The sequence below is a fragment of the Rhinoraja longicauda genome, chromosome 24 (assembly GCF_053455715.1).
Source record: "Rhinoraja longicauda isolate Sanriku21f chromosome 24, sRhiLon1.1, whole genome shotgun sequence".
Lineage (NCBI taxonomy): Eukaryota > Metazoa > Chordata > Chondrichthyes > Rajiformes > Arhynchobatidae > Rhinoraja > Rhinoraja longicauda.
In genome coordinates this window covers 30768939-30783758 of record NC_135976.1, presented here as the reverse complement: position 1 = coordinate 30783758, position 14820 = coordinate 30768939, and the positions used below count along the sequence as shown (strand labels likewise).

At 38.6% G+C, this 14820-nt stretch overlaps 1 protein-coding gene across 2 annotated transcripts in view; it reads right to left on the bottom strand.

Annotated features, from left to right (window-relative positions):
• Positions 1-618: 618 nt before the first annotated feature.
• LOC144605333 (nuclear transcription factor Y subunit alpha-like) overlaps positions 619-14820 on the bottom strand; it is a 28159-nt gene continuing 13957 nt past the window's right edge. Inside the window, exons 6-10 of one of the 2 annotated variants that reach the window (XM_078420464.1) lie at positions 13659-13825; positions 12559-12732; positions 11034-11126; positions 2614-2655; positions 619-981 (exon numbers count right to left, since the gene is read on the bottom strand). In XM_078420464.1, coding sequence (XP_078276590.1) covers positions 2647-2655; positions 11034-11126; positions 12559-12732; positions 13659-13825 — 443 coding nt within the window. In that variant the 3' untranslated portion in view covers positions 619-981; positions 2614-2646. The remainder of the gene's footprint in view (positions 982-2613; positions 2656-11033; positions 11127-12558; positions 12733-13658; positions 13826-14820) is intronic. The other variant, XM_078420465.1, reaches the window with a different exon arrangement.

Sequence of the window (14820 nt, the reverse complement as noted above, 5' to 3'; positions counted from 1 at the left end):
TGTAACTGAAGTGCACCACAGCTATCCTCGTTCAAGATAGGACATCGAGCAGCAATCAGAACCATAGATGTGTGCTCTAGCTTCCCTCTGCTGAATGTTTATTTATGTCCAGGTTGAATTTGCCTATTTTAATACTGGAAAATCTGCCCTGCACTGTTAGCTCATGTTACACTTATTTACTAGTCTATAAACACAACATCACATGTTTTAAGAACAAACCTCTTTAGTGCATTACAACCATATATAAAGCAATGAATTGCACCAAACTCACCTTTTCTGTAAAATAAATTGATCATCTTTCAAAATGGTCTACTGTCTCAGAGCAGTTTTTGCTACATTTTACAAAATATTTGCATCATGTACACCAAATTTTCATAAAAAAAGCACTTATACATTATCTCTTAATTAACACTGGGGAAAAAATACAAATTCATGTGATTTTCATAACATACCATATGCATCAGCAACTCATTCCACCTCTCCACATCTACAGGAGGATACTTTAAATCCACAGATATTCCATAATAATCCAATCCCCCCCAACAAAGTTCATCATTAACTTAATCAATTTACAGGACACTACTCCCCCAACCTCCTTCAAGTGCCCCCCCCTCTCCCTCTGTCTCAAACTAATACAGACTACATACCATCACAACTGAAAATTGTCTTCAAATTAGTTTCTTCCATTTGGTCTAAACAAAGTTATTCAAGATTTTTTTTTCTATTGATGTTTTTTGTCCCTGTTATACTCCAGTAAGTTTTAAGTTTACATTTTTAAAAGTTCTGCAACAAAATACACTTTTTTTTGCGGAGAAGACTTTTTCGTTTTCAACCTCCATTTCTGTTTGAGGAATGCAGGAATCGTGGAGTGAGGAGAGACTGTCAATTTTAACTGGTTCTCGTTTCAAAACAGATGCATAAAGCAGAGATTTAGGCCACCCTGATCACCTGACCAATTATTTCTTCACTCTGCTGATGTTTCTGTACAAATGGGAGGAAAATGAAAGATTGAAAAGATTAACAAGTCTTTGTAAAAATTCCACCAACAGTGTTTATACATTTTCAGAAAGTCTCCAACACAATTCATAACATCGGAGCTGATTTGAATGGTCTAAATTGTTCAATGTGGAAAATGGTAGACATAATCAATCGGAATGGGAATGCCAATTTGCAGAGGATATTCTGGCAAACTCTATTGACAAGGTTTACAGGAAACTGAACTCTTACCATCCTTTATAAAATCCTTTGTTTCATTTTTTTTCCTTAGTACCTAATCAGATGTACAGCACTTTGGTCAACGTGGGTTGTTTTTAAATGTGCTATACAAATAAAATTGACTTGACTTGACTTTACATGTTGTACAAAAACTTCAAACTATGCCAAATCTATATTTTTTAAGTTTCTTGATGGCAGTTTCTTGCAAGCATTGCTGATGCTACAGTGCAAGGGAGTCTACTCTATGGGTCCTAACACATCAGCAAAAAATCCCATTTGATATAATCTTTTACTCTTGATAGAATCAACAATCTCTATTGTCGCAATCCACGTGAAGACCTTTGCCTTTTCAACACAAACTGAACCCTATAAAAACATAGACTGGTCCAAGATCTGAACATGTCTATACACAGGAAAGTTCCAATACCTCTTAAGTGATCCTTGTTATTCTTCATCGTACACTTGTCATTTTCTGCTCCATCTCCATTAATTGTTACAATCAAAACCCAACATTCAAGTACCCCATGCTGGAATTCATTTAAAACAACTAGGCTTTTGAAGCAAAACCCAACATTAGTGATTCATCTGCTTCTTTTAAACATTCTGACAATGGCTATGACTCAGTCCTGGCTTTTGCTTGGAAAGGAAAGCTCTGACAGTTTTAACTCTGAATGTTCAGCAATATTGCAATGAAAGCTCTCCTTCATATTTCATGATTACCAATCAAGATCAATTCATCGTTACAAAAGCTATTGAATTGCTAACATCAGAACCACATGATTCAGTATGCTGATCAATACAGCACAAAACCATTGCTTATAGCAACAGAGCAAACAACTTCCACAATAGATACAAAAATCAAGGAGCTTCTTTGGTCAGTTATTATTAGTTTAAGTGGATACAAGACTTGTCATCAAGCTTATATACAACGAATTTGACACAAAAATAGAAACAAAGTTATTGACTGAAGGAGTTAAGGGAACAATGAGACCTCAAACTTACTTGACAAATCTATCAAACAATATGACACAAGAGTCATCGAATAAAGATAAGCAATTTTTACAAAAGAGATATTTGCAAATCAGAGTACTGGAGCCTGCTACAAACAACTCTCAAAAACCACAAGTCAATGATTAGTTGCATTGTTGCCAAATCTATATAAAAGAAAACTAGATACATCGTAATTGCTCTGCAAGATTGCTAATTCAATGATTTTTTTGATAGTGAGAATGCTTTAATGGTTTTAATGTGCAGAAACACTGATTTGTCCATCATGCGTTACCATCAATTGTAAATTGACTGAAAATGCACCTTAGGAGGATGTTTGCTGAAGAGAAGGTCAGAGTGGAGTGTGAAGTAGGTTCCCCACTCTTAAAATGTAACAAAATAATACCGTACCTTTTTATGATTTTTCTCTAGCCTACCAAGAAATCATTCAGGCTGTTGAATAAATATAAATATACAAATAAATGTCACACAAATCACAGATGACAACCTTATGGGTTGATTTTCAATATGCATAAAGGCAACTGCCAGTGGCTTTCCATTTTTTAATAAGGATAAAAATCCATTGGTAAAGAAATTACTTTGCAAAAAACTTAGCATTTTGAACTGTACATATTCAAGATTGGAAAGAATGGCAAGTTAAAATTGCATTCTCACAAGAAACAAATGACAGGATAGCCCTTACCGAAATAGCATTTATGCTCAAAAATGAGTATCAGCACCTGCCAGTTTGCAACATCCATTTGATACAGGAGATCAGGCTCCAGCCAATAAAATTTGATCGAAATCATATAACGTTAGAAACATACAGCAGATCCGTCACTACTGAAACTAACTTAATGTTGTGGACAGGTTTCCTGTTAAAAAAAAATTGGCATCATTGCAAACGCCCTTTGAATCTCAAACAATGTCTGCAGACCAGTATTGTGCACCAAATGTCATCATACATATTGGTGAGGTTATTATTGCACACACACAGCATCCACTGGCAGTATACAGATCATGAAAATTCAGCAACAGATAGGACTCGCAATAGTTTTATTTATGATTTGAATGATTTATCCATTATTTAGCTTCTTGTTGATTTGGCTGTTATTGTTACAATTCTACAACTATTACTTTCTGTTTTTTTCACGTCGATGGAGTTGTGAGACTTCAAAGGTTACTAATTTCAAGCTTTTACTTTGACCAGTTGATGCCAAACGTGGCTGCTTTAATTGGCATTCTCGGAATACAACATGCATGGGCGTATGAGCAGAATGTATTCAGAGCAAGACGTGTTGAAAAAGGACAGTGATGAAATAAACCCCGTAGAAAAATGCATTAGTCACATCATTCAGGAAGCACAGATGCAGCTGGCCACTCATCCCATTACCCCACTGGTGATGCATCCACAAAATGAATAGTGCAAAGGTACTGACTAACTGCAGTGGTTCTTCAAGTTAGCTGTCATCATGATTGACATACTGCTTTCATTGCAATTAATGGATAGAGGCAATTCCTTCATCAGGGGGTTTCCAATTCAGCTCCTCCTTTGAGAGAACACAATACCTGACTGTAAATGACATTCATTGTGATCCACCCTCATTACCAAGTACAGCTCTGAGTTTTTTCTCAATCTGAGAGGCAGCAGGAATCACCGTGGAACTGAAGAGGCTGGGAGTTTCCTGATTATAAGTCTGAAGAAGGGTCTCGACCTTAAATATCATCCATTCCTTCTCTCCCGAAATGCTGCCTATCCTGCTGAGTTACTCCAGCATTTTGTGTCTACCTTCTGCATTTGCAGTTCTTTCCTACACAAGTTTCCTGATTATGTTTCTGAAAGTGAACAGCAACAGCCACAATTAATTCAGGAGAGCAAGTAAGTGGCCCTCAAAAAGTGAATAAGTGATGGAGTCTTCAGAATTTGGCACCACCGGCTAAAATCAATTTCTAGTCCTTATATATTTTATGATGCAACTGCAAATTCCTCTATCCTTTAAGATGTAATTCTGGAGAAACAATACAGACTGTTGTATCTTCAGATTCAAATTGATGCCACACTCATACTGTTCTCCACAATAGCAATACAGAAAAACGTTTGATGGTCAGAGCCGTCATGTGTAATCGGTTTGTGGAAGTCACCCATTCATTTGGTTTGGTATAATGCTTGCCGGCGAAGCAGAGTGGATAAAGTAGCTTGTGCCAGTCATGTGTTTCACAGTAGCGATGAGAGTATAATGCTTAGTTTGTTTAACTCTCTGATCTTGTCTTTTCATTTTCTAGCATTAACTTATTCATCAAATATAGTTGATTATCTAATTTTCATCAGTTTCTATTTTTTACCTAGAACTATATATTAATGGACATGTACAGAACATATTGAGTTTAATGCTTTGGATTCATCTTATGCTCCAATCCAAATAAATACAATAAGGATACCACACAAACACTGGCCTTCTCACCTTCCACCCCATCAGGCAGCGTGTACAACAAATTATCCTCCAACATTTCCGTCACCTCCAACGGGATCCCACTACTGGCCACATCTTCCCATCTCCTCCCCTTTCTGCTTTCCGCTGTGACCATTCCTTCCGTAACTCCCTGGTCCACTCGTCCCTTCTCACCCAAACCACACCCTCCCCAGGTACTTTCCCCTGCAAACGCAGGAGATGCAACATCTGTCCCTTTACCTCCCCCCTCGACTCCATCCAAGGACCCAGTCTTTCCAGGTGAGGCAGAGGTTCACCTACACCTCCTCCAACCTCATCTATTGTATCCGCCGTTCCAGATGTCAACTTCTCTACATCGGCGAGACCAAACGCAGGCTCGGCGATTGTTTCGCTCAACACCTTCGCTCAGTCCTCCTTAACCAACCTGATCTCCTGGTGGCTCAGCACTTCAACTCCCCCTCCCACTCTGAACTTTCTGTCATGGGCCTCCTCCATTGTCATAGTGAGGCCCACCGCAAATTGGAGGAACAGCATCTCATATTTCGCTTGGGCAGCTTACATCCCAGCGGTATGAACATTGATTTCTCTAACTTCAGCTAGCTCCTCTGTCCCTCTTTCCCCTCCCCCTTCCCAGTTCTCCCACTGTCTTCCTGTCTCCAACTACATCCTTTCTTTGTCCCGCCTCCTCCCCTGACATCAGTCTGAAGAAGGGTCTCGACCCGAAACATCACCCATTCCTTCTCTCCTGAGATGCTGCCTGACCTGCTGAGTTACTCCAGCATTTTGTGATACCTTCAATTTGTACCAGCATCTGCAGTTATTTTCCTACACAAACACTGGCTATATGATTTAAATATGAAGTACTTTTAAGATTTGATGGCAGCAGCTCTACACTTATTTATTTATACCACTTATTCTAATTCACTAATAATTTAAGTTTCCCAAAATAACTTTATATAAAGTGCAACTTTTGCATGTTTCTGTCTAATATAATCAAAGTTGACTGTGCCCTATTTTAGAACATTAATTTGTGGACAAGCCCTGAACTTATCCATAACTATTATAAAGTTAATAAAACTGGTGCTGGTTCCAAAGTGTTGGCCATTGTTACTTGAATCTCTTGCCCTGCCCAATTCCCGAAGAGTAGCTCAAGCTATGCCCTCTCCCTTGAAGGAGCCTCTACCTTTTGATATTGAACCAAAACTTGCTGGGAAATGCAGGCCGCTAGGTTAATGGCAGCTACATTCCTATAACCATGACATTCTTGAACAGACCTGCACACCCCAATCCTACCTCAGTAATAAAGGAATACTGACCACCTTTTCTGCTACCATAAACTTGTTTTATAATTGTGTTTTGCAATAATGTCTTGCTTTTTGCCATGTTTTTCTTTTCACTGCAGAATTTATGTATGATTTATGTTCTTGCTTGTTTGAGTCTAGGAGAAATCATGCTGCTGCAAGCAAGATTTTCATTGTAGACACAAGAAACTGCAGATGCTACAATCTTGAACAATGATAAAATGCTAGAGGAACTCAGCGAGTCAGGCAGCATCTGTAGAGGGAATGGACGACTTTTTGCTTATGGATCCTTCTTCAGATTCCAAAGTCGGAACAAGGAATCTCATCCCAAAAATGTCATCTCCAAGATGCTATCTGACCCGCTGAGTTCCTCCAAGATTTTCATTGTACCTATAACTCACCCCACTTGTGCATATGACAACAAATACGACTTGACTTGAAAAGAAAATCCCAGACTTGCTAGTTGAGCTCTGATGGCAAATCCTCGGTGGACTCTTGTGTCTGCTTCAATGAATGCAATAACTATAAGGTATTGTTTTAAATTTTTGTAAGTTTTACTTATTAATCAAATAAAATAAATATACTTTAACAGTTTAAGTGATATTCAGCACCCTTAAAAGATTTGACAGATAACAACGCTGCAGTGCCAGCTGTGTAAGATGCCAATGTTTTTTGTTAGCTACCACATGGGTGGGACTCGCTTTGGCTATTCAGGATCCAAACTTTTCTTTACAACCTGCTCACATAGTTTGCCTTATGAAGCTACAGAACTGCGCTCAACAAGTTATGAGACATTGTTTCCAGCCCTTGACCCAAAACTTACAAAGCTAATATCTTTAATCATGCATGTGATCTTCTTAATAGCTTTGGCTTCACCCTCATGATCAATTCAGCTTGGATTTTCAAATAAATTCTTTTCATTAAAACAAATCCAGTTTCTGACAGGAGGACTAGACTAATCAACAAAAAAGGTTAACGTTATAACAAAGATAATGTGGCCCAGAACAAATGAAGTCTCAAATGTATGACTGTAGTATGCAAGTTAGCAAGTCCTTCACTTTGGATATCTTAAAATTACTAATGTTCAGAATTTATTCTGCCTGTGCAAGTAAAATGAATTAGGAGCTGTGCCGAGTCCTTTGCAGAACAAAGGAGTTTTACAGATTGAAAAACGAGGCATTCTCTAATAAACTAGGAATCACTTGGGACAACAGGGAATCCATTCAATATGTAACCAGAACCCATCACATGTCGTTTTCATATACAGCAGCTATTCCAACGTGATAACAATCAGAAGTCACATTCTCAACTGACATAATACCAAAACAAACTAGATTAAGAAAAAAATTCCTGTATAAACAAATTTAGTGGCTGAAGGTTATGCATTCCAACTTCACAGAAACTATTGCTACCACACAAGAGTTAAATCACAAGCTCCATGAAAGGGCATTTAGTGCATTAAATTTAGTGATCCAATCTAATTTAGCTATCCGATCTAATTTAACAAGAGAAACAAGACAAAATATTTATAAAAACAGTATTAACTCTTAGGGAAAAATAATTTAAAGTCCAAATTATAATAAAAGCTCGAATATAAGAATTTGCAAAGAGATGCAAGAACTTGAGATTTAATATCAATTATCTCTCCACTCTTCTCATCTCTGCCTGAAATCTAACTTTATTACTAAACACCAAACTTTTAACTTCATGTATTTTAACCAATTTCATGTTAACATCATTCTCATTGCAGCTACAACCTCTACAGGCGAAATACGAGGGCGGGCAGGATCACTCAAGGATAAAGGGGGGAATTTATGCTTGGAGTCAAAGGATGTAGGCGACAAACTAAATGAGTACTTTGCATCTGTATTCACTAAGGAGAAGGACATGGAAGATAGTGAGATCAGTGTGGGGCATACTAATATGCCAGGACAGTTTGAGATCAAGAAGCAGGTAGCATTGTTTCTCTTGAAAAAGCATCAAGGTGAATAAATCCACATGGCCTGATGAGATCTATTGAGTTTTTGAAAGGTAAGGGAGGAGATTGCAAGGGCTTTGACGAAGATCTCATCTAACTATAGGTAAAAGTCTTGGAGGACCGGAGAGTAGCCAATGTCTTTCATTTGTTTAAGAAGGGAAGCAGAGATAATCCAAGAAATTATAGGCCAGTGAGTTTCACATCAGTGGTAGGAAAGCTACTGGAGAAGATTAGAAAAGGATTTACTGGCATTTAGAAGAGAATAGTAATTTAGGATGGTCAAAGTCTTCATAACTTTGAGCAAAACTATTAAAATCCCATTAACTTCCTCAGACAAAAGAAAATCCCAACTTTCCTGGTTTATCTATACAATGTAAGTCATTCATGGCCCAAAACCATTCCAGTAAATGTTGCTTTGTTTGCTCAGGCTCTACCCACATATTCGTCTAATGTTCTCATCATCAATATGATCACGTTGAATATTTTTTATTTTTCATTAAGTGACCATTCTATACAAATTGATCATCTAGTCACCAACATCTTACATCAACTTTCTACCTTCTATTGCCTAGTTCCTCATTTACTGCCTTAAATGATGCCTAGAATTTCATTAACTCTCCAAGGTTGAAGCAGAGTGGCCAAAAAATACATGTTGTGGGGATGGGTGCCACTAGGAATTTCAATTGGTTCTATAAGTATATCCTTTGTTCCACGAGCATGAAATGTGCAAAATAAATCAGGTTAAATCTGGGGTCAGGACTGGGAGGGGAGAAATGTCACAAAGGACAATCGCCTGGCAATCAGATCAGTAAATTGAAAAAGGGGGTGAAGAGTTAGCTACTGTACATCAGCGGCTTGGCTGATGGGACATAGAATATCAGATTGTCCGGCTGTCAGGTTATTGTGTAATGTGAAAATGGAGTGGTGATGTTCAGGATCTGACTCAGAATGTTATGTATAAACAAACTTTGCAGATGCTATGTAAGCTTTATATTAAATACAATAGTAGCATACACTGTCACTCAAACACTAATAAAAACCCTGACAACAGCATTCAGATTTTCAGCTCGTTGAAAGCCAGTGAGCATGTCAAGGGTGTTCCAAAGGTTATGGATCAAACAAAGCAGGACCCAGAATGAAAGCGAGATCTCACACAACTTAAGTGGCCTAATGTCGAGGCATCCAATCTTCCCAATGTCAAAGCATTAATTATCAAACCCCACAATGATCCTAGTTATGGATTTCCTTTTCTGCAGTTGTGTGAAAACTGGTTATTCCATTCCTTTTCAATGATTTTTGTTTTCCATGATGGTGAAAATTGAGTTATTTCTATCTTCTACTCTCATTTCCTCTGCAGAAAATCATGAAAAGCAGTCTCATTTCCATCGATCATTCGCCTCTGTAACATCCAACTTAGAATTATCTGTCCTGCTCCTGATGGAATTTTGATTTATGTACATCACACAATAGGGATTCATCAAGCAGCCTCAATGGATCAACTGCCTTGTTCCTGAGCTATATTCATCTATCAATTTAAATTAGTTTGTTTTTTCATCTTCTGGCATTTCTCTGTGACTACTTTCTATCTCATTTCTTAAGCGGACAAAACTTCTGCCCTCTACCAAGGGTTTCCGCTTATTGTGGCAACAGGCTGCTTGACCATATCAATCCCATCTCCTGATACTAATACCTACAAGCACAATGGCAACTATAATACCCCATCTGGCTCAATTTGCAGCTTTACTTATTTGTTTGGCTCCCACCAAATACAATAATATTCTACCATCAAAGCACGCAATCTGACTACTCACTTTTCCAGAGGCATATTAACCTCAATTTACTTTTCCATTACCCAGTTCTAGCTACACATTACAAGTCAATATCTGAGGCTACCTTTCCAATCCTTTTGTCCTACATTACCTACCAGTTCTAAACTTTCTCAAATCCGGCACAACATTTACAACTTACTTGGTACTGGCAATGCCAAAAGCAGATTGGCCAACTCCTTGATCTAATTCTCCTAATGGTTTGTATATCTGATTTTGTTGTGCCATTGTCACCACAATCTCAGCCGGTGAAGTTTCTGTACCTCACTGATCCAATAATGGCTGCAACAGTACTCCAATCAAGCTTAGCCTTCCAATTAAAAGTCTTATTTCAGAAAGGTTGTCTTCATTATTTTCCAACCATTTTCTCTATTTATATCACTACACTCCCTACTATTTACAAGCTGTTTTACTCACCTTTCTGTCTTACGCCCTTTTCACAGCCTGACTGAGATGACCTTCATAAAAAGAAAAAAGTATCAAAATGTTTAATTGCTTAAAAAACCCAATTCTGATGCGGGGACTTTATCAGAAATGTTACCCATCTATTCTTCAGATGTTGACGGAGCTGCTGTATACTTCTGTTATCGTCAGTTATTATTTTTTTGATAGAACATGCAATTTATTTTCCTTTTACGTGTAGTTCGAAGTCCGGGAGAATACCGGAGATTTTTTTGCCAAATAAAGAGAGCATGAATTGTTAATATACTGTTTCAGTTTGATATAATACTCTCAAAAACCCGAAAAGGTACATGTGGATGACACACTTTGTAGAAATGCTGCACCAGTGATAGATAGCAATAACTATAAATGGGCAACATTAAACTTCCACACCCAACTCATGAAATCTGAATGTAATTCTTAAATCTAGCTTTCCATCCATTATATTCAAAACATTAGAATTAAAACTGGTCCATTCTGAATGAATATAACTGAAACATGCCAACTGGAAAGGTTTACTCTGCTGGTTGGTATAGGATTATTTCTTGCAAAAATAAAAGAGATGTCTAAAAAGTACCAGGGATCTTGAATTGAATGTATAATTTAGGAACTGTGGAAATACCTCTAAATTAGACACAGCTTGCACAGCCAAAATGGTCTTAAGATATTTAAATAATAAACACAGCATTGTTATCTCACAAATAATTATAACAAGCAAGGCATCATAACTTTTATGCATTCTTTGATTTGGCGAACCAGGAAAGGTTTGAGAACCATTGCTGAAGAGTAAAAATCTTTGTTTTAGAACAGTAATAAATGGAAAAACATAACGTACTATCTCATCACCCTCCTTGGGAGAGAAAAAACGGCCACCTTCTCCACGCTTTCGCTGCATTGCATGGCGATGACGAGACTCATGGAGGTACTTCTGTAAAATTAATGAACGACATTTCCAAGTTGATGAGAGCCTTCAAAAAAGAAGCAACCTACATTTCTTCATAACAGGTATAACAGGTATAACAGAGCTTTATTTGTCGTTCGGTACCGAAGTACCGAACGAAACTACATAGCAGTCATAGAAAAAAAAAGAACACAAGACACATAACCCCAACACAAACGTCCGTCACAGTGACTCCAAACACCCCCTCACTGTGATGGAGGCAACAAAACTTCCCCTCTCTTCCCCACGCCCACGGACAGACAGCTCGTCCCCAACCGACCCGCACAGTCCCCGCACCGGGCGCTGAAACGTCTCGCGGCCGAACCGGGCGATGAAAGGCCCGTGACCAAGCCTTGCGCAGCTAAGTCCCGCAGCCGAGCCGCACCAGCGGTGAAAAGTCCCGCAGCCGAGCCGCACCGGGCGATGTTAAGTCCCGCAGCCGAGCCGCACCAGCGGTGAAAAGTCCCGCAGCCGAGCCGCACCGGGCGGTGTTAAGCCCCGCAGCCGAGCTGCACCGGGCGGTGTTAAGCCCCGCAGCCGAGTTGCACCGGGCGGTGTTAAGCCCCGCAGCCGAGCTGCACCGGGCGGTGTTAAGCCCCGCAGCCGAGCTGCACCGGGCGATGTAAGTCCAGCGGCCAAGCCGCACCGGGATGTAAAGTCCAGCGGCCGAGCCGCACCGGGGGATGTTAGGCCCCGCAGCCGAGCCGCACCCCGCGCCGTGAGGAAGAGAAAAGTTCCCCACACCCACCCCCCACACACCACCACCCCCTCCCACACATACACAACCAAAAAAATATATATAAAAATCATCCCAACACCGACACTCAACAAAAAAAAGACGGACAGACTGCTAGTCAGCCGCTGCCGTTAGGCGCCGCCACGTGATCAGTTCATATGTCAAGGTGGCTGAACTAGTATTGCAATGGGGAAGAGAGAAATTACCCAGGATGGGTAAAGCAAATGTGTCAAATACATATCCAAGACAATTTTTTGATAAGTCCAGGTGGCAATGAAGAAAGTTATTCAAGATTACTACAGGATCTAGATCAACTGGAAAAGTGGAGAAATGTTTAGGAATTAGAATCTAACTTGCATTTTAGTCATTTAAAACAGGTCAGGACATACACAACAAATAGCAGGACCTGCAGAGCATTGTAGAAGAGAAAGAACTGGGTATGAGAACATATTTTGCTGAAAGTGGTGACACAGGTAGACAGGACGGTGAAGAAAGTGTTTGATACGTTTGCCTTCATTGGTCTGGGCAATGACTACAAGAGTTAGGACATACTGTTACAACCGTAACAGTGTTAGTGAGAGCTTCAGAATATTTGCGATATAATTTATACACCTCAAAGGAAATTTAGTTTCAGGTGAAATATTCATCTTCGGAATGCAAATTACATTATCCTTTATAGCTTACCCTCCTTTCTTTTGGAATTCTGCCTTCTGCTTCTAGCTTGGCTCTTGCCTGTCTTCTTTTCAAGATTCGATGATACTGTTTAGCATTTACATATAGCGGTTCTTCTTCCAGTAATTCTGCACCTGGCAAGGGAATTCTCTGCATAGCTGGAACTGTGCTCGCCCCTGGTACCATCTGCATGAATTATTATTAAAAATCAGCCAGTGGAAAGATTGATTCAGGTAGCTTGCACTCCTGTACAGATGTTAATTTTGCTTCATGTATATTTTTTTGTTGCACAGCTTAATAACAAACTTAAATGTATTTTATCATAGTTTTGATTTTCACCTCATTTAACAAAGACAGTATCAGGTGAAGATGGGAATCAGAAACAAATTATTGCTGTTGAGTTCCAACTAGATCAATGGTCTTGTATCGCTCACCAATTCTGAATTTGTGCTATGTAATTAAAAACATGTATATCTTAAACCAAATGATTGTTAAAAAGCCTCATTCAAAATATTTTCTTGTCTTTATGAAATAAGAATCTATTGTTAACTTTGTGTTCATCTAAAATTTGTTCGTTTAAAAATAGCATATGTTTATGTAACAAAAATATTAATTTAAAAATATTATATTACTGCACAGGAAAACCAGAATGGGTAAAATAATAAAATTCATTGCCTAGCAACTGGATCAAACTAGAGAACCAACTAAAGGAATCCATGTTCAAATATGTTTAATAACATTATCACATCATTATCTTTATCTCAATATAGAAATGTGACTGATTTATTGATTCAAAATAAATCTGCCTTAAGAGTAGAGAGCTGTCATTCATCTAATCTTAAATGGAGATACTAGGCACTGTAAATGCTGGAATCTGGAGCAATAAACAAAGCTGCAGGAGCAACTCAGTGGGTCAGGACAGTCCTGATACAGGGTGCTGACCCGGAATGTCGACTATTCTTCTGCTTCCAGAGTTAGTGCCTGACTCGACGAGTTCCTTCAAGTTTGTTTTTGCTTCATCTTATGCAGTCCTGGTTATAATTCGTATAACAAAAATTCGGTAAGGACTTCAGCTATGATTTATTCAAAATGTTTCTTCAAATTAAACTTACCATTACCATACCGCCTGCATTGACCATACTTCCAGTGACTGGTAGTGTTACCGTTACAGTGCCCTGGTTGCTATTTGTGGTGCTTGTGCTGGCTCCAGTCTGCACAATTTGGGCCCCAGCTAGACTGACAGCAGGAATGGTGATCATGCCTGTAACAGGGACTGCAACTTTAGCACATGACACAGAGAGACAAGACAAAAAAGGAAACAAGAGAAAGAGGGCAAAGTGAAAACAGAGGATCAAGAGTGACATGACAGAACAAAGACAGAAGAGATAAATGAAAGGAATAAGGTTAATCCCTTCACTTTAAGAAAATAACACACATCTTTAAAAGCCTGTGAATTAAAATAATCTCACTCTAATTAACATAATTTAGAAACACTATTTTTAAAAGTAATGCAAAATACAGATCTTTGCAAAGTAAAATGGCCACACTTTGAAATATTTAGTTTACATACAGGTACTTTAACCTTGCTGTGAACTGTGTACTGCTTCAGTCTGCGTTCCATGATTGTATGTCTATTTGTGCTGGTGCAGCGTTTGGACACAATAATAACAAGGTGGGACCTTACCACGTTTAGGATCTGTGGGATCAAAATAGCAGAGCACTCACAAATAAAAGGTTGCTTGCCAAATTGGCTGGAGAATAGTGCTGTACTGTGGTCCATTAAAGGGGGGGGGGGGATTGAGACGGAAAACAAATAGATTTTTGCTGAAATTTAAAGCAAGATTCAAATACTTAAATATTCTGCAGTGAATGTTAATGCTTACCTATCTTCCTCCAATGCCGATCTGCTTATCTCAGTTTAATTAATTTATCATTGGCAGTCAAGCTCCACTTACTGTGAGATCTCAAAACTCCAAAATTATCAGCCTATTTCATTTTTCCTCTAAGATTCTCTTTAGTCATCTAATTTACCAAATCTGAGGTTGTTTTACTATTTAAAGAAATAATGTAAATATGATTTATATATGGCAAGAGTGACCCCAAGTTTCCAATTGTTGCCTCACTTGCCGAGTTTTTCGTTTTTTATTTAACTTTTGTTTTATTTAACCCCTCTTTAGGTTATCCTGTGAACCATGACTCTAATGCAAGGTTTAGATGCTTTCTTTCAATAAACATTCACAGTCTATTTCTTTAAAAACCTTTTTTTTCTCTATT